This window comes from Pipra filicauda, unplaced genomic scaffold (assembly GCF_003945595.2).
Source record: "Pipra filicauda isolate LSUMZ 115617 unplaced genomic scaffold, ASM394559v2 scaffold307_size998922_pilon, whole genome shotgun sequence".
Taxonomy (NCBI): Eukaryota; Metazoa; Chordata; class Aves; order Passeriformes; family Pipridae; genus Pipra; species Pipra filicauda.
In genome coordinates this window covers 582,750-605,952 of record NW_024104429.1, presented here as the reverse complement: position 1 = coordinate 605,952, position 23,203 = coordinate 582,750, and the positions used below count along the sequence as shown (strand labels likewise).

At 46.0% G+C, this 23,203-nt stretch overlaps 2 protein-coding genes across 12 annotated transcripts in view; one reads left to right on the top strand and one right to left on the bottom strand.

The window, feature by feature from the left end:
• The window catches only part of INTS9 (integrator complex subunit 9), a 62,566-nt gene extending 39,956 nt beyond the window's left edge, over window positions 1-22,610 (bottom strand). For 2 of the 3 annotated variants that reach the window (XM_039383385.1, XM_027733476.2), the window contains exons 1-7: window positions 22,552-22,610; window positions 17,910-18,037; window positions 13,555-13,615; window positions 11,285-11,347; window positions 7,499-7,638; window positions 5,761-5,847; window positions 1,460-1,580 (exon numbers count right to left, since the gene is read on the bottom strand). In XM_039383385.1, coding sequence (XP_039239319.1) covers window positions 1,460-1,580; window positions 5,761-5,847; window positions 7,499-7,638; window positions 11,285-11,347; window positions 13,555-13,615; window positions 17,910-18,037; window positions 22,552-22,560 — 609 coding nt within the window. In that variant the 5' untranslated portion in view covers window positions 22,561-22,610. The remainder of the gene's footprint in view (window positions 1-1,459; window positions 1,581-5,760; window positions 5,848-7,498; window positions 7,639-11,284; window positions 11,348-13,554; window positions 13,616-17,909; window positions 18,038-22,551) is intronic. The other variant, XM_039383386.1, reaches the window with a different exon arrangement.
• Window positions 22,611-23,092: 482 nt separating this feature from the next.
• HMBOX1 (homeobox containing 1) overlaps window positions 23,093-23,203 on the top strand; it is a 116,066-nt gene continuing 115,955 nt past the window's right edge. For all 9 annotated transcript variants that reach the window (XM_039383384.1, XM_039383378.1, XM_039383383.1 and 6 more), the window contains exon 1: window positions 23,093-23,197. The gene's annotated coding sequence lies outside the window, so the exon portion shown is untranslated. The remainder of the gene's footprint in view (window positions 23,198-23,203) is intronic.

Sequence of the window (23,203 nt, the reverse complement as noted above, 5' to 3'; positions counted from 1 at the left end):
ATCTAACTGAGCTCAAACTTAACCATACCTCAAAAGGAAGGAATCACCCAGGGTCTTGGTTCTCTGCCTGCCTTTGCTGTATTAAAAAAGTTTGTAGGGGCTTTAAATCTTTGAAAACTCTCTTCTCCTTTAGCCAAATTAAACTGGTATTGGCCAGCAGGAGAGAAGGAAGGACAAGCACTTCTCCACTGACAAAAAACTCTGCTTGGGTTGCAAATTTTACTGTGGAAAACAAACTTAACCTCAAACTCACTCACTTTCTAACTTTACTTCTTTTTAGATGCTGTCTACTGGTGATTTAGAAACACCACCCTGCAAACTCAATCCACATTTTAGTTTCAGCACGAGCAGCCTGACAGTTGTCTCCTTCCCAGGTGTCATTAGAAACCTGCACACAGCAATGTGTTACCCTTGTTTGGAGAGAGGAAAATCAGCCTCCACGAACACCTCCCTAATGTGATCTGCTTTCTGGTTACTGAATAATGGAACAAGCACCCGATTCCTGCAATACTAATGATTTTTCTACCATCTCAATACACATTTGGATGCCTTGGAGAACAAGGCAGGGCCTCCATCCCTCAGAGCGTATAAACTAAGGCTCTAAAGTCTGGTTATAATTTTAGAAGTTAGCTTTGGGAGGAGATAAAATATGTTTGTTTTTTTTCCCATGGTAACTGTAAAAGAATGATTGGCTCAGATGCACAGAGGTAAAATTAGGAGTGCATCCACACCGTGAGGGTGGTTGAAAATGAAGAGTAACAACCATGGATACTGAGGAGTCACAACTTACTTTAACCCATTTTTTTATTTCTTATGGCCCTGAGCAACAAAAACAGGTACCATGACCCACACAGGAGCAGGGATCATGGCCATGTGCTGCCTGCAAACCACAAGGATCTGCAGACTATGGAATTGTTGGTTCAGTTCATTCTGGAAACTACAGTGGATTATAGTCAACAACATTACAGACAATGAGTGTTATCTGGGAGCTCTGGGAAGGGAGTTTCTGCAGTTCATGTTGAACCATTAGGTTTTGTTTACAATCCCTAATTTACAGCATGGAAGAAAGTGGAGGCTGAAGCACTCAAAAGACTCCCAGAAGTGAGATACGGTAACTCAGGAGGGGATGTGGCTTTACAGAGAGGATCCATCCATTCTCTGCATCCTCCCAGCTCTCAGTGGGCCGGCCATCAACTCCAAATTTGAAGGTACACTGCCTTAAAATTGGCCTCCCCAAGGAAGAGGAGAAACAAATGGATATTCCCTGATTTCACTGAACCCTTCCTGGGAGGCAGAGACTGTGGGACATTCCTTATAATCCAGTCTTGCTTTCCTAGGCTACGGTAACTAGATCTTACACAGGAGCAGGAGGGGAAAGAGAAAAGGGAGGGCATTTCCAGGGAAAAGATGGGAGACAAGTTGTTGGTGTTGACCTGAGGGCAGCTTTAGAGGTACTCACAATTTTCTGGGAATACCCCACGAGCTGGATCTTACTGAGGGCTGCATTCACTTCTGGCATGGTGTAGCACTTCCTCCACATGGACACCTCCACCGCGTCCTTCAGCGGCGCCGGCAGCAACCTGCACACACCAACACCTTCAGAATGTCCTGGTGGACATTTTACACCCCTCTCTGTTCTCCAGATCTTAGATTTCACTCTTTTTGTTTTCAATATGCCTGGTGCTTCTAAGTCAGGGCTCCTGTGGAGGAGCAGCCCATTCCACCCCACCCCAAGGACTGCTGTCCTTCAGCTCCTCGTTGCTGTTCTATCCAGCCTTTGCATCAAAGAAGGAGCTGTGACTGAGGTGTCATCACAACTCTTGTGGTGTTTTCATCACTGAAAAATGAGATGTCAACATGAAATGCACCACCAGCACTGGTAGAGATGACTGGGATCTTGGATCAGTGTCTATTTTGCACATCCTAATAAGCTGAAAACATATGAATAATCTAATACCCTAATAATCTGAGACAGTCCTGTGATTAAAATCAGGTACCAGACCATGACCAGGGGTGGCCCTGCTCTGATTTTTGTCACTGGTCTCTTCCAAGAGGACGTGTTCCTGCAGCTCAGCCTCCCTGCCTTCACCCCCCAGTGCACTGGCAAGGATACATGAGCTGACACTGCAGAGCTCTTTGAAATCCCCTACACGGAAGTATTTAAGATGTTTTACACCAAAGTAAAATCCATCCATTCTGCCCCTCACAGACATTGCAAGTGAGCTGGACAGCGCTGTCAAGGGAAGAAGTGAACTATAATGTCACAGGCTCTAAGAGGGATGGCTAACTCCTGGGAAATAAATCTTCCTTAGGAACACGGACTGAGGCAGGAAGCAGCACAGCTGCCAAATGCGTAAGAAGAATAGGATATTTTTTTTTTTTGTATATTAAACCAATGCTAAATCAAAGGCTAATTCAAACCAATTTCCAAAGATTTATGGAAATTGGTCAAGTTTCTTTGATCAATTTGTTTAAAGGAATTTAATTTATTGTTATATCTACTAGGTCAGTGAACTCCTCCATAATTTAAGATACTGAAGAAAGGATTAAGGGCAGCTCTTGCCAAGACCACTGCACAGGTCTGGAGCGATAACTGTAATTCCAGCACACGCTGGCTGAAAGCTCATTGTGCTTCAGGAAACAAACAAAGCCTTCAAGGTCTTTTTTTGGGAAGTCAAGCAACAAAAGGCCAAACAATGTGGATAGTTGTCCACCACTGCACTGAAGCAAATTGCCTGTAAAAGCCTTTAACCCACCATAAGAGGCATTTAGTGTTGGATGCTTTCAGGAGCTTCTCTTCTGGGAAGAGGAGAATATTTCTCCAGGTAATGGAGAAAGTGGGGAATTGTCCTTGTTGATAGAAGGAAGTTTCTATCAGCCTTGACTCTGTGTCTATGCTGTAAAAATACTCTGATCCCTGGCAGAGACCAGTGGCACCAGTCTCCAGTGGTTTCATTTGGGTGAGTGGCACAGGACGAAGTGCTGGTCCCTCAGATGTGCCCCCTGCTGCCACTCAGTCTGTCCCCCTTTAAAATCTGTAAAACCACTTTTAAAATCTGTACAGAGTTACTAGAGGATACTTTACAGCCTGGAGTAAATCTACTAAAATCATGGCAACACCCTGTTACGGATCATCTCCCAGCAACCAGATGTGTGTGGGCAGATGCTGGGACAGCCACAAGCAGGAGGGTACCATGAAGCAGCACCATCAAGGACACAAAATTTAGGCTTGAGAAACTCAGAGGTTTGTTTTTTTAACTGGGCATCTGCACAGAGACAGTCCCACCTGGTCCATGCAAAGGGTGATATTCAACATATGACATAAAAAAGAGAATTGTTTGAAGGGAGAGGAGGATGCAGCAGCAAACTAGATCAGAACTTGTCCCCCATTCAGCCTCAGGAAACAGCCTGTTTCAGATATTTTAGAGAAAGATATCAGAAAGCATCAAACAAGAAGTCAACAAAGTGCTTTTCATAAGGCAAACTTCCTCTTTGCCCCCTGAATCCCAATCAGTGTGAAAGATATCCTGGCTGACATCTACAGAGCTCATCTCAAATAAAACCCACTGGCAATAAAGCTGGCTAAGCTACTAGTTCAGATTGGATATGATAATGGAAAAATGTAAACCACTCTAATGAACTTATTATTACATTTTATACAGTGTTTGCATTTAAAATGCTCCAGTGCTTTATCTAATGGAGATGACAACACTTTGTGTTCTATACTAACTGTTCAGAGTGGGACCAGCTGAACTGCAAAGCAGTAATGGGGATTGATCAGCCTGAGAAACTCAAGTTACACTCAGAAGTAATAAATATTCTGTCCTAGCAACAGCCTGAGTATTAAAAAACCCCAATTCCTCAAGGATCACATTTGCTTAACTAACGGATGTCAGCCCAACCCTGCCTGTGCCATTAGCCAGGTGCTGATTTGTGGAGCAGTGGAGGTTTGCTCACATGCTCTAATAATCAGTTCCATTCACTCCTGCCTGACACTTGTCACCAGGAGCCTCAAAACACTTTGCAAACATTAATTAAGTCCCTGTGTGCCCTCTGGGGTGGGTGGGAGCTCTGTGTTACAGAAGCACAGGGAGGTGAAGAGGGGAACTCAGGGCAAAGGTGGAAAGGGAATTCAGATTTGTCTCCAGACAACACTGGTTTGTGGCCTCATGGCAGAGTTTCTGATATACAAATTTATGTTACTAAATAGCTGTTTAGTACCTCCCTGGTACCCCCTCAGAACAGCTACATGATGGGACCCAGGAAGAACATTAATTTTGAGGTACTTCCTCAGAAATACGAGAGAGGAAAATGTATTTTAAATACCACTTCAACAAGAAAAGACTGCAGCCTCCTCCAGCAGCTGGATCAGAACAAAGATTCCCTCTCTGTGCTTGCCTCTGGAATAGTCAGCAGCATGTGAAGTGCCAGGCAGCACTTTTCCTAAAATACGACCACCAGGCAAGTGACATTCTCTGAGCTCCGAGATATATGACCCTCCTTTAAACTGTGCATACAAAACATGCCACGGTGGGATGGGAATAATGGCTCCAGAACTCCCTCTTGGTGTGGTGGGAATAACAGCTCCAGAACTCCAGAACTCCCTCTCCACACACTGGGAGCTGTCTGGGGGTGTGATGGGAATAATGGCTCCAGAACTCCCCCTCCACACACCGGGAGCTGCAGGAGAGGGTCTGCTCAGGCCAGCAAAACTCCAAAATTATAAAAAAAAACCCACCACTATTCTGAGAATCCTGATAAACTTTACTTTCCTTTACATCCAAGTTTTACTTGCCTTCTTCAGAAGAGTGAGAGTGACAGTGCAAAGGCTGCTCCTAAGCTCAGCAGGGGAACACAATATACAGCTAAAAACACGGCAATTGGGATTTTTAATTTCTTTGCTTTGTGGTACCGGAAAATATCAAGACGACTTTTACAACATACGAAATAATTCCTTCTTAGGGAACTTTTCAATCAAGCCACCTTAAGAATTAGTGGTAGAAAATGGGAGATCAATTAAAAATGCACAAAGCAGCCTTTAAAAATAACTTTCTAATCAACCAACCCTATCTTTAAAATGTGCTAAAAACGAAAGTCTCTCCTCCAAAGAACATGTTGTGCACCTAAAATTGGTTTTATTTCCAAGGAAAGCATTATCTGCAATTAGTAAACTGTATGGATAATTTTTAGATTCCACAGGTTTTCAAAATGTTAGATGTAGAAGCCCTCAATTTTGAGCACCTTGTTTTGATGAACAGCTGGAATAATGGACATGGTGTTTCCAAATAACCTTTTTTATTCGGGTTTTGATTTGGTCTGAAGCTTTGGAAAGCCAAAAATCTCACTTCTGCTGTTCAGGTGTAAAAGAAGATGGTAAGAAAGGTAACACTGCTCTGTTACCTCCAACAGCTGTGTCTTGACTTTCTTAGTATTTCAGCGAACATGAACGTTAATATCATTTTAAATTTAAATTATTCCAATACAATATAATTAAGTTTAAATAGCCTGCTAATTTCAACAATTTTTTATGATGTTAATACAAAAATGTGCTGGTTTTATCCACCACCATGGAGCTAAACTAAATCAAGCTTGTGAGGTTGGAAGCCCAACAACGTGCAAATGATTTAGAGAAAGAACCGGCCCAAGTGAACCTTTTTCCTGGAAATCTCAAAGGGTGGGAGCTGACCCATCATTCCAGTGAATCCTACACTCTGGTTAGTGTTTTAGGACAGCCACCTTTCTCGGTGACTTGTTCCTTACCTCTGCACCTCCTTGTTCTTCCACATGGAGGCAGACTGAGCCTTTGGCACGCGTTCAATGGAGTTCACCAGTTCTTCCATGAGGAGTCTGAAAAGGTGATCAGGACTAAATTAGTACTGCAGCTTCTCACACAGGAGAGAGTTGAGAGCTTTGTCCCAAATCTTTCCAAAATACCCCACAAGCTGTTAACACTGTCAGGCAGTTTTAAAGAGGGATCTTCCCACAGAGCCATCGCAGCAATCACCCGACAACCAACACTATCCCTCTTTCTCCACAGAGCATTCCCAATTCCATCTGCCTGGCTGTGGCAGCACAGGATCTGGCCCATCGGGTTATGGGTTATTTGGAAAGGGCCAGATAATTCCTTCATTACTGACATAACCTGTCATATGGAATGAGACAAAATACACACGGAAAGCTCATTAGCTGGTGCCCGTTTATCACCTGGAGAAGCCAAGCACATCGTCAGAGGGAACTCTCCTCCTCTACCAGGGCACATTTGAGACAGAGAAATATGTCAGGCATTAGAAATTCTCCCTGCAGATTTCACTGCATCTGTAGCTGTGTGCAGGCTTGAAGGGAGGAAGTCACAGATTTACCTGCAGAATGGCATTTGGAATTACTTGGGATGGGGAGAACCACACCAGTACATTATCTTCAACTCTGGACCAACCCCAGAGCTCTATTTCTAGTTCATATTCATACAATTCCTTTCACCTACAAGGGCATTCAGTTTGTTTGTTTTCACACAATGAGGGAATTACTCTGGCATGGGAAGTTTGCACAGGACCTTTAACAGCCAAAGATTCCTGCTCTGAAGTGCTTACAGAGTAGTCCAGATACCAGGGTCTAAAGTGGGTCCTAATTACTGAACACAGCAGCTGCTCTGCATGAGGGAGGCAGAGACCACAAGGCCAGTCAGGCCTCATCAAGGGACAAACCTGCAGGGTTTGGTGTTGACCTATTCAACCAACAAGACAATTTTGTAAGAATACACTGGCAAGTTTGGTGACTGTTATGGGTTTGACCACATTGTCGGGTCTTAGATTTTCTATTTCAGTCTCCTGTTGCTGCTGTTTTCCTCAGTGCTTCTCTCTGGAGTTCAGAGCTTATGGATCTCCACTGCCATTTGAGGTGAAGTCTGCTTAAATTCCCTTCCATGGAGTGGAGGAAAGTGTGGTTATATGGAATCATAGAATCCTAGAATGGTTTGGCTTGGAAGGGACCTTAAAGCTCACGAGTTCCAACCCCCCACCATGGGCAGGGACACCTTCCACTAGCCCAGGTTGCTCCAAGCCCCATCCAGTCTGGCCTTGGACACTTCCAGGGATGGGGCAGCCACAGCTTCTCTGGGCAACCTTTTCCAGTTTTCTTACTGAAAAGACTCCTTTTGTTTAAGGGGATCAGAGAGGAGCAGGAGAAATCCCTAATCCATGGGGTTCAAAGTTGGCTATATGGCAATTGCTGCTCCAGGTGTCTCAGCCCACTCCAGATCTACTGTCCCACATCAACTGCCTGGATTCAACACCAAGCACCTGCTGTAAGTGTTGAAGATGGTTCCAGAGGTTGGGAAGCATTGAGTTAACACATTTGCAGCACTAAGGACTTGGCTGGTGTTCAGCTCCTGCCTAAGAGCCTCTTGGGAACATGAGACACCCCTGCTCTCCCCATGTTGTCCTTCACACCTTCTCCTGAGCAGTGAAGAAAGAGGAGTGGAGAACATTAAGGGGCTCTTTACCTGCCAATTTGAACAGTGGGCTCGGTGGCATAGACTGTGCCAGTGAACCCTGTGTACTCTGTGATGTAGGGCAGTGCCATCATGCAGTGATAGTTGGAGATCAAGATCACATCCACTGTGGAGAGGTCAAGCAGTTCAGTCTGAAAGGAGAGCAGAGAGATAAGCAACATGTAACCCTTTCATGCAGTTTAAGCAATGGCAGAAAAACTTCTTATTCTGTTTTGGGTGGTTTTTATTAATTTATAGTGCAGGAATGTAACCAGTTTATATAAAAAAAGTCTGTCTCGTGCCATGCCTCAGCTGTGGCAAAGATTAATATTTCCTTCAAACTAACAAGTTTTATTTAAAAGCCCCCTAAAAGGAAACCATGTCCTGGGTTTGTCTGTGTTTCATACATGGAAATGGCTGCTGTTATGAGATCCATGGTGATCACACTTTTATCAAAGAACTCATATGTGCACTTCCTCAGGGAGGAACAGACGCCAAAACTTCTGCAGCACTGATTTAGCAGGGTGGCTCATATTTTTTTTATGCAGCACATCCTACTGTACCCCAGGAGAGTGAGAGAGATGAATGAAGACTGTATTTATTCCTACACTTAAAATAATTCTATTTTCCCCAAGTAAACTCTTGGCATCTTTATCATTCACGTTTTCTACAGCAGGAGATGAAGCTCATTCATAAGCTACAACAAAACAGTTGGGTGGGTCTAATTTGTTTTGATGTGACAGTTTAGACAAGAGTTCTGAGAGCAACAGAAGATTTCACACGTTGTTAAAAGAATTTTAATTAGAAATATTTACTGGTAATGCTATAACACAAACGGTGTCAAGTCAGGAATTCACAAGATGTATGACCTCTAACTCAGTTATTATAGAGCAGCTAATGGAATTCAACACTCATCAAGCACATATTATCTGATTACAAGGCTTGGTCCAGCAATTTGAATAAAAAAGGCAGGAAAGTAGGTCACTCTGCTTTTCAGAGGGCTGACACAGTGCTCTGGTGACAAGCTGCTTAACTCCTCTCTAAGCACTCATGGTTTCAGTCCATGATCACAGCTAATGTTGGAGCCACGATCTCCAAGCTGGGAACAGGAGGTGAAACACCATCCTGGGATCCCTGACAGGGCACCTTTTATCTCACTGAGCTTCCAGGCAGAGACACACTCACTGTGTGGTATCAACGGATCCGCTGACGCCTCCTCCTGCCAAGGCCTGGTTCCTTCATGAACTGGTTTTCAGCTTGTCCAGAATCAAATTCTAGAGTGGTTTGAGCAGGAAGGGACCTTAAAACTCATCTCATTCCACACCCTGTCATGGCCAGGGACACCTTCCGCTAGCCCAGGTTGCTCCAAGCCCCATCCAACCTGGCCTTGGACACTTTCAGGGATGGGGCAGCCACAGCTTCTCTGGGCAACCTGTGCCAGGGCCTCCCCACCCTCACAGGAAACAATTTTTTCCCAATATCCCATCTCTCCCTGCCCTCTGGCAGTGGGAAGCCATTCCCCTTGTCCTGTCCCTCCATCCCTTGTCTCAAGTCCCTCTCCAGCTCTCTTGGAGCCCCTTTAGGCACTGGAAGGGTTTCAGAGGTCTCCCTGGAGCCTTCTCCTCTCCAGGTTGAGCCCCCCCAGCTCGCCCAGCCCATCTCTCAGAGATGCTCCAGCCCTGAGCTGAACCCCAGCCCAGGTGAGCCCTCGGGAGGATACACACCACCACTTTCCAGCCTTCAGCATCCCACATCTCAGAAGCATTTACTGAAAGGATGAAAAGGGTGTCAAAACCAAAACAAAGTCAAATCTTCCCTGGGACTTGCGGCGATCTCACCGAAGTGCCTTTGAACTAAAGAGGTTTCAAAATGTTCCTTGAAATGTGAAGTGAAAGAGCAGAAGGTTGCCAAGCAAAGAGAGGGCTGCACCCTGCACTCTGACATGTGTGAGTGTACTCTGCTGCCCAGACAGCCTTTAGCACCTTGTGGCTGCTGGATTAGATCCAAATCTTGGCTTGCTTTGGCAATGGTGTTCCTGGAAGCGATACGTGATTCTCCCACTAACTGCTTTTGCAGACAAGTTTCTTCAAAAGAAGTGGCGTGGAAGGAGACAAAGGGAAAGACAAAGCCTCTTTCACACGAGCTCCTTCTTATCCTGTGCTGCCAAACAGCAGCAACATTCCCACTGTGCTGATGCTTTCAGCTGACCGTGACACCCGAAACTCCTGCAGGCAGGTGAGCTCGAGGGGTAAGCTGGGTATCACCAGCACATCTCTTCCTGGTGCTCACAGAGACTTGGCATCTGTTGGGAACTTTGGAAAACATCTGGGAGGCCAATTTTTAAAGTCCCTGCAACGGTGACAAGTGCAGCTGGTTGTTGTAACATGGACTGCCGGGAAGCAGCTCCATGCAGTGGTAACACGGGTAAAATGAAGCAGCGACTCCCCGTCTGTCCTATGTGGGTGTTTTCCAGTCCAAAAAAGTAACCAGAAAGCCTGGCTGAAGCATCCTAAACCCCAGCAGATTATCCTTCCTGCACATGGTCTCAATTCCAAAGGGAATCCAGCACATAAAACTCTATCCTTCCCCAGATCTGAGCCACAATGGCATTTTCTACACATACAGATGCTTCCCATATTCCTTCCATAGCACAGTAACCAAAGAGATCACAAGCACCCTGTACTATTAGGGTTTTGGGTTGGGTTTTTTTTTGGTGTGATTGGATTATAACCATTCCAGATGGGATGGAATGGTTATAATCTGTTGGAATCACTTGCCAAAGCCAGTACCAGAGCTGCAAACTTGCTTGAAGAATCAAAGTGACAAGGGTCAGGAGCTGCCAGAGGTGAGTTACATGGGATCCACAGACAGAAACAGTATTGCCAGAGCCCCAGCAAGCTGACAACAACCTTCCAGGAGTGTTTTGTGCCTCCTGCCAACAAGGTCAGGCAGAAGGGGAAAAAAAAATTGCTGCCCAAAAGCAATTGTCTGTCTTTGAATGACAGAGAAAACATCCCAACATGAAATGAAAGAACTGATGTTATCACAGTCTGAACACACTGAGGGAAGAGGATACTATTCCCAGACCATTCCCCATCATTCACCTCCATCTCTCTCTGCTCAGCTTTTGACTCCTACATAGAGCATTACCCTGATCAGCCAGGTGACCTCGGGCAATCCAAACATCTTCAACAGTCTTGCTTTCTTTTTTTTCTTTTAAATCCATGAATTCTTGTAAAAACCAGCTTGAGAAGCAGCCACTTGCAGCCACGTCAGTGGATTTGAAGGCAGAGTTCTTCCCTCAAAGAGGCAGAGATGGGCAGCAAAGAAGGCAGCAAAAGTTTTTAACCTAAATGTGCTGCTGGCAGAAATGCAGCCCAGAAGAATCCAAACCTGGCTTAACCACACATTTAGCTCCCCAGAGAGCTCCACTGGGCAGGTCCTGAATCCATGGTTAGAGACAAACAGCATTCCTTGTCTTCATTCCCTGCCCTTATCTGGATCAGCACATGTATCCTGTCATATTCCAGCCCAGCTCAGTCAGATTGTCTTTGGAAGGCCCATAAAAAGGGACAGTTAAGTCTTATTCTTGTGTGAGATACAGATCTGCTCAAGGAAACCTTCCACACCTCCCAAAACCTCTGTTGAAAAGGGCTGTTTCCATCCTTTTCCCAAGTTTTAGCAGTGTTATTTACTGAGCAGTAATTAAATAGCAATAATCTGGTAATAATAATAATAATTTAGCAATTTTCTCCCACATGATTGAACAGAGCCAGATTTTCAGCAAAATAAACTCACCTCTGGCAAGCAGAACTCAGGCACCGAGTCCACAAACACGTGGCCAGAGCACTCCTTGAGCTCCTGTAAAAACCACACCAACAGAGAAGACACAAAAATACAACCCAGTGTTACTCCAGTGCAGCACATTTTGCACTTTCCAAACAGGTAATTTCCAGCCTGTTATTACATCATGTTTATGCCCCTTCTAGACACAATTTGGTGTAAGGCAGATCTGCTGAAATTCCTTTCATGCCAGATGAGGCTGCTTGGTGTCTGAAGGGATCAGATCCTTGTTGGGAGAACGGAAGGAGCACTTTGGTAGGTCAGGAAGGAGCCCTGGGAATCACTGCTGGGTGGTTTGGAAGGCAAGTTTGCAATTTAGTTTTGGTTTCAAACAACATCCAACCTCTTCTGTCTTATTAGGACCAGAATGCAATTTTTAGCCCCTTTCTCAGAGTATTTGATGAAGCAACTTTTGGGGATCTATGCTCCACATGGAACTTTTTATTAGATTTAGCTCCACCGGATCTCTAGTCCTCTGTTTTCTTCCTCTTTTTCCAAGGCTGACATCAAAAAGCTTTGTCACATAAAAAGTCAGGGCTATGTGTGGAACAAAAATATTCCCAACTCCACTCCTAAACACACCTCACAAGGTATCTCCCACCCACTCTCCTCTCCTGGATGCTTCCCTTGTCCCACAGCGAGGGGTCTCAGCCAGAGTCAGCCTGACAGAATTAAAGATTGAATCCAGTTGTTAATAATTACAGTGCACCTGCCAACTCCTAACGAATGAGCAATTACAGCTCGTGGCAGAAGTCTCCCACCCTCATCTCCAGGGAGTTCAAAATGATTAAAAGGAGATCTCAGCACATTTCAGTGCCTCTCCAGGACTGAAGTTTTATAACTGTCACTGGAACAGGAATGTCCACCCCACATGATGAAACACCCCCCTTTGACTCCTTCCCTTGCCTTTTTCCAGCAGGGGTCACAGAATTGACCATTCCAGGCAGTCCCAGTGGTCAAGGTGAAGGGAAGAGATGCTGCATTTGAATTTCTAACACATGATTTCCATTGGCACTGGGTGAGTTTGGAGGTTTCTCTCGAGCACATAACGCAGCAGCAGCACCCCAGAAATGGAAATACATCCCATCTAAAACTATACTGACAGTGAGTCCATTCTTTGGGAGCTCTGAGACCCAGGCTGGGGTTCAGGAGAAACATATTCCAGGGAATTCAAACTGAGCAACTCCGTTCCTTGTCCCTGAGCCTTTGCAGCCTGTGACTGCCAGAGAACAAGTGCTCTGAATAGAGCTGGTACTATTTTACCAACACAAATGCTGCCTGTACAGTTTCTTTTGTCTCCAATGAGAAGAAAAATCAGGTCTTTAATCTATGATCTTCAGCTCCCTTGCCTGTAAAAATCAGATCAATCCATTTTGTCCACCTCAAAGTCCCCTACATAACCAACTATTATCAGTGTTTCCTTTAATGTTCACATAGTCAGAGAACAGTCTATTAAAACACTATTTTCTCCACTGGTACCTATTGCTGCCCACATCTGAAATGTACCTGCCTATTTTACTAACTTCTGACATATTTTTCTGTTCATTGTTCCCCCCGTGGCAGATCAAGCTGGAGGCTGCAGTGCCAAGTTCTGGTTGAAGCCCCAGATAAATTCTGCCTACAAAACTGATGTAATGAAAAGAAGAGGGAAAAAAAAAAAGAGAAATTCTGTGTCTCTCATGTAGCTGAGGAAGTTCTGTGTCTTAGAATTAGGAGGCTGGAGATAAAATCCTCCCTGCTATGTCCAGCAGCAGAACACATGTTGACTTCAGAGGCCAAAGACAAGCTTTTCCTCTCTGAGGGACCTCCCATAGGCAAACCATTCACTCTCTCAGAGTCCTCCTGCCTCACAAAAGGTACAGTACCAACCTCATTTATAAGCATACTCTGAAGCTTCAGTGTCAGAAAAGTGAGACTGGGGAATAAAAGGCACTCTAAGAAGGCAAGGCACTATTATTTATGGAGCTCCATGAAATACAAAAATATTCATTCTGATGACTTCTGCATTTTAAAGAGGATTTTTTATAATCTAGGCTACCTCTGAAGACTGAGAGCCTGGAGTTGCTATTAGCATTTTGTTTCAAACCCTTCTGCTCTACAAGGACACTCTGGCTGGTAAAGGTACACACAGAAACCTTCAGGATGAGTCAGTGTGGAATATTGTTCCTGCTCCTAACCTGTCAGGGAGCTTTTGGCCTGGCAAGAAAATTCCAGAAGTACAGTACCTTGTCCAGAAAAGTGCTTCCATCTTTCAAAACCCAACCAGGAAGTTTGGACAGCCTGGGGCTGTAGAAAAAAAAAGAAGAGAAATTATTGGAATATGAACTGGCTCATGATCAGTGGCCAAGCACAGACCTCCTGTTTGGTGTCACACAGGCAGAGAACAGCATTCCTGTCTCAGGGAAGTAACAGTCTCAATAAAACAGACAGACAGTTTCACTGTGGGTAAGTGTTCACCAAAATGACTTTTACAAATCATGATTATGACACTTCCAAGTAAAAAGAATAAGAGGATGGGGCCTGCAGGGAGTTTGTAGTCATTTATGAGGAGAATTTCAAAAAGGCTCAGTGCTGCTCAGTTGCCCTGTGGTAAAACTGGATGAATAAACAGAAGCTGGGGCAGCAACAAACTCTGGGCTTGAAACAACACAAAAGCACCATAAAACTGCTCTGGGACAGAGGACAACAGACAAATATTCCCATTAGCCATGGCAGGGGAAGACTGGTGCTCTGGACAAAGTGTTTGTAGTCACAGGTTGGGATTTTAGATCACATAAAACACGGTTTCCTGCTTAGTTCTCACCCTGAGCAGCCACACCAAGAGCTGCACAGAGCATTCACCTCTGCTGAAGGACAAAGGGGCAAGGAGGTTTTGCTGGGAAGTGCATGTTCTAAGCAACAGCAGAGACCCTTTTTTTAATAGTCTCAAATGCTAATAAAGAAATTCCAAGGTGGACATTGTAAGCCTGAGTTTACAGTAGTACTTGCTGCAGCATTTCTTGCTGCCTTAACTGAGAGACTTATTCCACACTTCACTAACATTTGATTTTTGTGGGAGCCTCCAACTTAGCTCTAAAACCACTGTGTGCCCAGACTCAAGCACATCTACAGAAATCCAAAAAAAGTGGAGGTAACAAGAGAACTGAACCCGCCTGGAAACAAGCCCTGCAACAACCTCAGATCTGGAACCTGGTTGCAATGAAATCTGGAAGTGCTGGGCACTAAGTTCTACAGACAAACATGTTTATAGCCTACAAGGGCTTTCAAATGAAACATCTTGAAAATAGGAAGTGATTCGAGGGCTCAGAGGAATGTTGTGTTCAGATTAATGTGGATATGAAAGAACAAATTCTAACTGACACCCCAGAAAGTCCCAAGGAAGGAAAAAAAGGAAATCCAAGACTCAAGCAGTGAAGACAGAAGGTATGAGGGGAGAGAAGAAAGATCTGTCGTGGAAAAGCTGTGCCAGAGAAGTGCGTCCCATTTTGAGGATTAAGTCTGAAGAAGTCTGATGATGGAAAAGATGAAGTGGCCTAATGTACTCCACACCAACACGTTCAAAAGCACAATTTAGGAGCAGTAATTTGGAGATTGAGGAGGCTGAGGATAATTGGTGCAGTGAGACTAAAAGAGTTATGGAAAAAGCAAGGAAAAAGCAGGAACAAACCACTCTGATATGCAACAGCTTTGACAGATACAGGAGGAGAGGACAGAAAACTTGGCTGGAAGGGACATCTGGAGGTCTGCAGTCCAATGTCTCGATGACTAGGTCAGGTCGGTCTGGCTTTGTCCAGCTGTCCCTTGCAAATCCCTGGATCTTTCTGTGGGATCACCAGCACGAGGCAGAGCAGAATAAACTTCCCCTGATATTCTTGCCCTCATAATTTAGCCTCGTGTGAGTTTTGCTTTATTCACAGCGAAAGAGCAACTATTGACTGGTACTAAACTGGCATCCACTGAGGAGGGTAAGGCCTTGTCAGGGGAGGCAAAATCAGCAGCTGGATCTTGTGTGTGGCTGGAAGTGGAATGAGCAACACAGGACAGAAAGGACTCTTTACCTTGAAGCCAAGAAGCAACACAGCTCCTGCCGACACAGTTTTGACATTGTAATAGAGTGATTGATTAATCCAAAATAGCTGGAACTGTCCCATAAATAATGTGAGCAAGTGTGTCATGGCTAGACAGGAAAGGTTAAGAGCTTCCCACATGTTCATTTTACCGCTTTGCATTTGACTTTGGCGCAGGGGAGAAAACTCCCGTTGACAAACCTCCTTTGAAGTACATAAAGAGAGGGCACAAAGGGTTTGGCAACTGCAGGTGCCCTGCACGTGCTCCACGGGCTGGAGAGAACAAGGACTGCCACTGCCAGGGCAAGGGGGAATCTAAGTACCTTTGGATGGGCTTTTTTTTTGGAGAGCAAAGAACTCTAAAAAATGCCCAGTCCCTTTTGTGCCACAAACACTGCAGCACTTTCCTCTCTTGGAGATTAAAGCACAGGCTCTCAAAGTGTTTGCTCAAGGAGGGTCCCATGCCAGGTGTGACACAGGACTGAGCTGCATAGCAATGATCCTCTGTAATATCATTCCTTAGTGCTCTGCAGAGGTAAAAATTAGGGCTCACACTTGCAGAGCCCAAGCAGTTCCTGGGTCATTCTTTGGGGATCTCTGGATTAGAGGCAGCAGAGAGAAGTGTGGTTCCTCTCTGATGAAGATTTCACACGGGTCCGTCTCAGATTAGCACACCTGGTTCTGAGAGGACACACAGCTCAGATCTGACTGACCTGTGCTAAAATTCCTCAGGCAGCCAGTCTCTCCTGTCATCTCTCACCTGGCAACTGATTGCAATGTCACCCCTCTGTCACCTGCCCATGTCGTGTTGATAATGCACATTTGAATTTCAGAGGTGTTTAGACACAGACACCTGATCTATGAAGGTACAACTCCGAGCACTGCAGAGAGATAAGGGCTTTCCAGTGGCAGCCACATTCCTCCTCGAGTTTCTAACTCATTTCCACCCACTCTCTGCAGGACACCTGGTTTGTAGAGCACTGGAGAGATCAATTACTCGCCCAAGTCCATGTGCTCAGGCCAATCCCTGCTGGAAAGGCTGTTCAATCACCTCACCGACAAGATTGATTGGATTTAAATCCAACTGTTTGCTCCGATTCCACTGGGCCATCAGGGGTCAAATCTGACATCCTTTCTTATTGAGTTTGAGTCATTTTAGTGCCGACATTCTGGAGGTACTTGGGGAATTCCAGGTTGTGACCTGCAATTTGGCTGTTCATTCCCAGGGTCTGCTATCAGCAGACAGAGCTGGCATATCCCCAGGGAGTGCTGATTCCTGCCGTTCGAAAGAACCTCTTAAGCCTTTGTTCAATCACCTCATTTTGCTACTTGTTCCTCTCTCCACTTCCTTTTTATTTGGGGGGTGGGTGAAAGCTAATGCAAGGCAATTCTGCCTGTACCTGGATTTCCCAAATTTTCTGGATCCCTTCAAACTCTACTTCTGCCCCAGCAGCAGATGTTGCAGCCAACAACTGCATTATGGAATGGGACAAAAAAATCAGCTATCACACTGATCCCTCTTAAGGCATCTGTTGCCTCTCTGCAGCAGATCCTGAACTCCACGTTCTTGCAGAACAATGCAGACATTGTCTATTCTTTTCCTCTCCTCTCTGAAAAATAACAAATCATAGGAAGTGCTGGACACACTGCTTTAACCTCATTAGGTCACTTAGGAAACTCCCTTTCCCAATCATATTTTCCCCCCTCCATCAAGCCTCCTCTGAACCCAGAACATTCCTCACTTGTTTCCTCGTGGATCAGTTACTGAATGGCTTTTGAGAAAACTCCCACTGCTTCCCATCACTAAGAGTTACTCATTCCCACCTTTTCAGCTGTTAATTTTTGCCACTGATTCCATTTACTCAAGACATAAGTCATCCTAGCTGAATATCCAAATTAATCTAAAAACCTGGGGAAATACAACTTTGTAGTAGGGCATGGAAGGAGCCTTGATCTCAGGATTGTCTTCTAGACTCCTTTTCCCTGCTGTTCCAACCCTGTGCCCAGCTGCACTGCCCTTTTATTTATTTCATTTTTAAAAGGGAACAATTATGCCAAGGAGGCAACTAACAAGGACTGCTAAGTGCTATTTTCCTTTGCATTAGTCTGTGCTCCAAGAAAAGCCTGAGAAGATGGTGGTTGAACAGAACTGGGCTCCACACACTCCATCTCTGTTACCCATTTATCTCATCTTGCATGAAGAAGCCAGAAAGATGACAGATATGTGACCTCACTTGTGCTGAGCAGTTGCAGCAATACTTTACTGAAGCTTAGAATAAATTATCTAGAAAAACCAATCAATAAATCCATAAAATGTCTTCCGTCTACAGAGCCAAAGGACGTTATTTTGATAAAGAGAATTTTTAAGTGAACAAAGTCTATTTATGATATCAGATGATGCTGTTCATTTGTACCCATCTCCTCCCTCCTTCCAAAACCCCATTTCAGGCAGAGCACTCCAACTGCAACCCAAGAAGACAGAGACTTAAGTGCTGACAGGCCACAGAACTCACCTCTGGACCAGAGGCAACGGCAGGAAGTTGAGGGTGGACGTCATGTCCAGCCCACAGTCCAGCATGATGGTGGTGGATTTGAACTTGAGCACGTTGCATGGCAAGGTGGGATGTCCTGACAGGCAGTACTGAAAAAGAATGAGGAGTTAGTCCTGACCTTTACCAGCATGACCTTCTTCCCCTCCATCTGGGCACTGGGGAAGACACACCTCAAATCCTGTGTCCAGCTCTGGGCCCCTCGCTGCAAGAAAGACATGGAGGGGCTGGAGCGTGTCCAGGAAAGGGAACGGAGCTGGGGAAGGGGCTGGAGCAGCAGGAGCTGCTGAAGGAGCTGGGGGGGCTTAGTCTGGAGAAAAGAGGGATCAGGGGGGACCTTCTGGCTCTCTGCAACTCCCTGACAGGAGGGGGGAGCTGGGGGGGGATGGTCGGGCTCTGCTCCCAGGGAACAAGGGACAGAACAAGGGGAAATGGCCTCAAGCTGTGCCAGGGGAGGTTCAGGTTGGACATCAGGAGCAATTTCTTCATGGAAAGGCTGGTCAGACATTGGAAGGGGCTGCCCAGGGAGGTGGTGGAGTCCCCATCTCTGGAGGTGTCCAAGGAATGACTGGACGTGGCACTCAGTGCTCTGGGCTGGGTGACAAGGTGGGGATGGGTCACAAGTTGGACTCGATGATCCTGGAGGCCTTTTCCAACCTCAGTGATTCTGTGAACAGAGTGAACACCACTCCCCCAAACGTCTTTTTCCCCTTGTTCTTACACACAAGTTTCATACACACCAGAACAAAATCCCACTTCCCATGAATCCGTCTCACAGCCTGAGTGCTCCCTGAGATTTCCCCCTGGCAGGGTATCAAAGGGGCAGATTTTCTTCAGGCAGTTCTTCTGATCCCAAGGGTTGAGCGGATGGCAAAGCTCCCCTCTCTGATTTAGGACACATGTGGAATCTCTTTTTTTCTAGCAATCACCTATTTTCCCCCCAAATCCCAGGAAATCAGTTTCTTCAAAATTCAGTCCTCCTGGCAAAACCTGGCTAGAAAATTTGAAAACTGCTCGGAGTGCACAGGCAGGGAGAGAATCCCTGCAGGAACACAAGGGTTTTTCCTGTAAGAAACCTGCCTAAAAACAACCAGCACAGGTGCAGCAGCTCTGGGGCAAGTTCTCACCTGCTTTTTGTCTTGCTAAACACAAACAGGAAGCAGAAGGGACTGGACAACCCCACCTGAATGGAAGGGTTTGTGTAGCCAAATCCTAAAGGCTTTGGAAGCTTAATGAGCCGGTGAGCAGGTTATGTAGGGGGCACTTGAGCATCATTGAGATGCAGCCACCTCCTGTCTGGAGTGACAAACATTTAACGAGGCGCAGGAGCTCTGAATAAGAAGAGAACAGAAAGGTCGGCTTTAAAATGCAGGATTAGAAACCTAAAGGTCTGAGCAGAGCGTGGCCACCCCTGCGGGAGGGTTTCTCTGCTTGGAGGAGGGAATTTTCACCTGGAATCTCCCAGGTCTGGCCATCTGGCAGCTCAGCCACAGCTCAGGCAGTCAAACTTTAGCTTTTAAATTCAAGTTTTGGTCAATTAAGATGAAAAATACCACTTGTTTGGCCATGTAAGTGCACTACAAACAGACTCAGTCTTTTTCTAAGTCATTTATCCCACAGGCTTGTGTTCTGTACTTCCCTCTACCAACTGGAAAGAAGGGAGATTAATCATTTCATTTTGCACCTCTGCTCACAATAACCCAGGACTGCAACTGTCTGGATTAACAGCTCCCGAGGAGTCTATTTACATACATTCCACAAAAAACCTGCTTTAAATGATATTTAAATATTAAAAAGCTAAGTCCCGTATATTAAATTTCAAATATCACAAAGATTTTCCCTTTAAATTCACAAAGCCTTAATTATTAAGGAGCTACAGCACATTTTGCCTTTCTTTCAGCAAAGTTTAAAAATAACAAGCTGGTGAAGGAGTGAGGATACAAGGAAGGAATTCAGTTGGTTTAGTCACAAATGTAATATGCTCCTGTGAAATTAAGTTCTCACCAGAGCAGAACTTTGACAACTGAAGCTCTAAATCCAAGTAAATAGAAAGAAATGGAGGGAAAAATAAGGTCTATTTTTGCAGCTTTTAAACTATTGGTAATTAAAAAAGGCAATCAAATATCACCTCTTTTATCAGCAAAACATTTTCTTGCCTTTTTTTAAAAATCATGAGTAGGTTCACAACCCTGACACCTACGAACTAACTGGGAAATCTCCCTTTTTTCTTCTTTACAAGCAGCTAAAATCATCTCAATCTGTGGCTGTCAGGCTGTGGTAAATGGATTCCTGGGAATCAATGGACTCTTCCCACCAGCTTCAAGCAAACTGACAGAAAAATAAAAAAGCAATTCATATTTTCTATCCAGCTGTTTGCACAGCTGACATTTCTGGGCCTGCACCTCTGTTAGAATTTTAGATTAGGAACCCAAGAATTGGAGTGTTTGCACTCTGTATGTCCCCTATACACATTATAAATGTGGTTATTTCCACTCAGTTTGTACTTGTTACTGTTTAAAACAGATCCAGAGATCCCAGTCGTGTTCCTGACTGGATTAAAATCCAAGCTCTTTTTGCTCCAGGAGTTGTGTGCTTCCAGCTTTATTCCCTTACAGCTAAAGGCTGGTGCAGCCAACACATAAATGCCTCATCTCCTAACTAAAAAAAGTCATGCAAAAAAAGACACAAACCAGGCAAAACATGCCCAGCTCAGCTCAGAACTTTCCCGGCAGGGTTTGTAAATTGGATGGAAGTTTGACAGTGGGGCACAAGGAGCACAAATTGAGGGGTTAATTCCAGATGCTCAGGCCCTTGGAGGGGCAGGTCCTCCACAGAAATCTGGTTCCCACAGAGCATCCCTGGTGATCTCCTGCAGGTTAAAGCCAGTGCTCTGAATTCCAGCTGAAGGCAACAGATCCTGCAGTGCATTCCTCCAGTATTAGTGTCACGTGCCAGCTTAAAATCCGGGAGGAAATTAGGATCTGGAATTGCCCGAGCCAAAGCACGTTGGAATTTTTGGGAGTCTGACACTTTCACTGGATTCTGAATCAGGTCTGGAGTCACAAAAATCCCATGATGGTTTGGGTTGGAAGGGACCTTAAAGATCCTCTTGTTCCAGCCATGGACAGAGAATATTCCAGTAATCCATCACCTCTATATCTACCCTGATATTCCAAATTCAACCCAAATCTATGAGAAAAGAGGATGAAGACATCTATTCCTCCTCACACAATCCCGAGATTCAGACGCATCTCTGGAAAAATATAAGGTGAAGAATCTGATCTTATAATTCCCAGCCCCTAAATTGACACACAGGTCTAAAAATGCTCCAATACAGACTCCAGACAAGGCTGTAATTCCCTTCCCAACCCCTTCCCTCTCTCTGCCCCGATGTAAGACTCTAAATGTTAAAAGAACTCTGCATTTCCACTATGGTTTTTATTTAAAGATTTCCCACTTTGCTTTTTCCCACTGAATTATATCAGACTCTACAATCACATCCAGAGGGGTTTGGTTTTGCAGTGTTTGTGATATTCACCCATACCTTTATCCCACAGGTAAGATTATGCAGGATCAAGCTCTTTGCCCACCTGCCCATGGAATTAATTGTACACATTTCCACAGACAGTGATTTCCTGGAAGTCTCAAAACAGCCCAGAATCCAAGTTCACTTCTACGAGGCTTTGTCAAAACACACTGTGCAGCCTCGAAACCAAGAGACAATTTTTTACATTGAATAACGGTGTAATTTCAGGTTAAATAAATCAAGTGTTATCGTATTTTGAAACCTGCTAGGATTTTCACCTCCAGACCAAGAATTGCAGCACATTATGTGAAAGAGAAATTCGTCCTGAAAAATAAAGTGGTGTCTGAATCCAAGGTCTGTAGGAAGATTAAACAGTTAAAGAGGGAAATCTCGAGATACACCAATAACACGGGTAATGTATTTTCTGACAGAAGACTGCAATATCAGAACCAAAATCCTTGTCAGGAGCAAAGTGCACCCCTGGCAAAGCAGTTCCAGGCTGATTTTTTTTTTTTTATTACCTACTACCTGTACTATCACAGCGCCGATGGAAAACGACTTTATTAAGAACCACGAGGTTTTATTCCCATGGCTGGAGGAGCCCAGCACAAGCCACACGTGGAAAGCTCCACGCCAGGCTCGTATTTAAGGGCAGGAAGGCTGACAAACACCTTCTTCTCCTCCTGAATCCCACTGATATTTGATTCCATCCAACATCCTCGTCCCTCAGCCCCCTCCCCGCTTCCTCAACATCCCCCAGCTTCAGGATCGCCTCCCCCTCCGTCAGCCTCTCCCCTCCCCTCAGGATCACCCTCCCCCCTCCCCTCAGGATCATATCCCTCCTTCCTCAGCCTCTCCCCTCCCCTCAGGATCACCCCCTCCTCACCTCAGCCTCTCCCCTCCCCTCATTATCGCCCCCCCCAATCCCTCAGGGCCGCCTCCCCCCGGACCTCAGTTTCCCCTCACGCCCGGCGGGGTTGAGGCTGCGCAGCCCAGAGGCGACCCCGGTTCCTCCCTCGCCGCTGGGGGAAGGCCGAGCCCCCCTCCCTGCCCTCGCTGCCCCCCGCTCCAGGCACTCACCAGCTTCATCGCGTCCCCCGGTTCTATTTACCGGGACAATCCTGCCCCCCCCTTCCTGCCCGCCCTGCCGCGCCCCGCGGCATCATGGGAGACGTAGTCCCGCCGCCCTCCTCGCCCTGCATAACGTCATGGCCTCACCCCGAGGCACGCCGGGAGTTGTAGTCCGCCCCGCGCTCAGCCCCGCCGCCCCATTGGCGCTCCGCGCGCCCGCGGCACGCTGGGAGTTGTAGTCCCGGCGCCGCGGGTCTCCCCGTCACCCTGGGGAGGGGGGAACTACAAGTCCCAGGGTCTCACAGCTGCAGCAGGTGGGGGCTCGGATGTTGATATCAACATGGCGCTTGTCAGACAGACAAAGACAGTCGGTCTGGTGTGATTGAGCCAAAAAAAAAAAAAAAACCCCAGGAAAAAAAAAAAAAGAGGAGGGAGCGGGTTAGGAGGAGGGAGCGGCAGGAGGAGCGCCGGGCGGGGAGGGGGCCGTGTCCTCGGGGGGGGGGGGGCGGGGGGCCGAGGGATTTCCTCCCCCCTATTGTTCTCGCCCCTCAGCGCCCCCCGTTAATCCCCCCTCAATCTGGGGCGGGGGCGGGCGGGGGGACCCCCCCAGTCCCGCCGGTCCATGGTGAGGCGGCGGCGCCGGCAGCACCCAGAGGTGAGT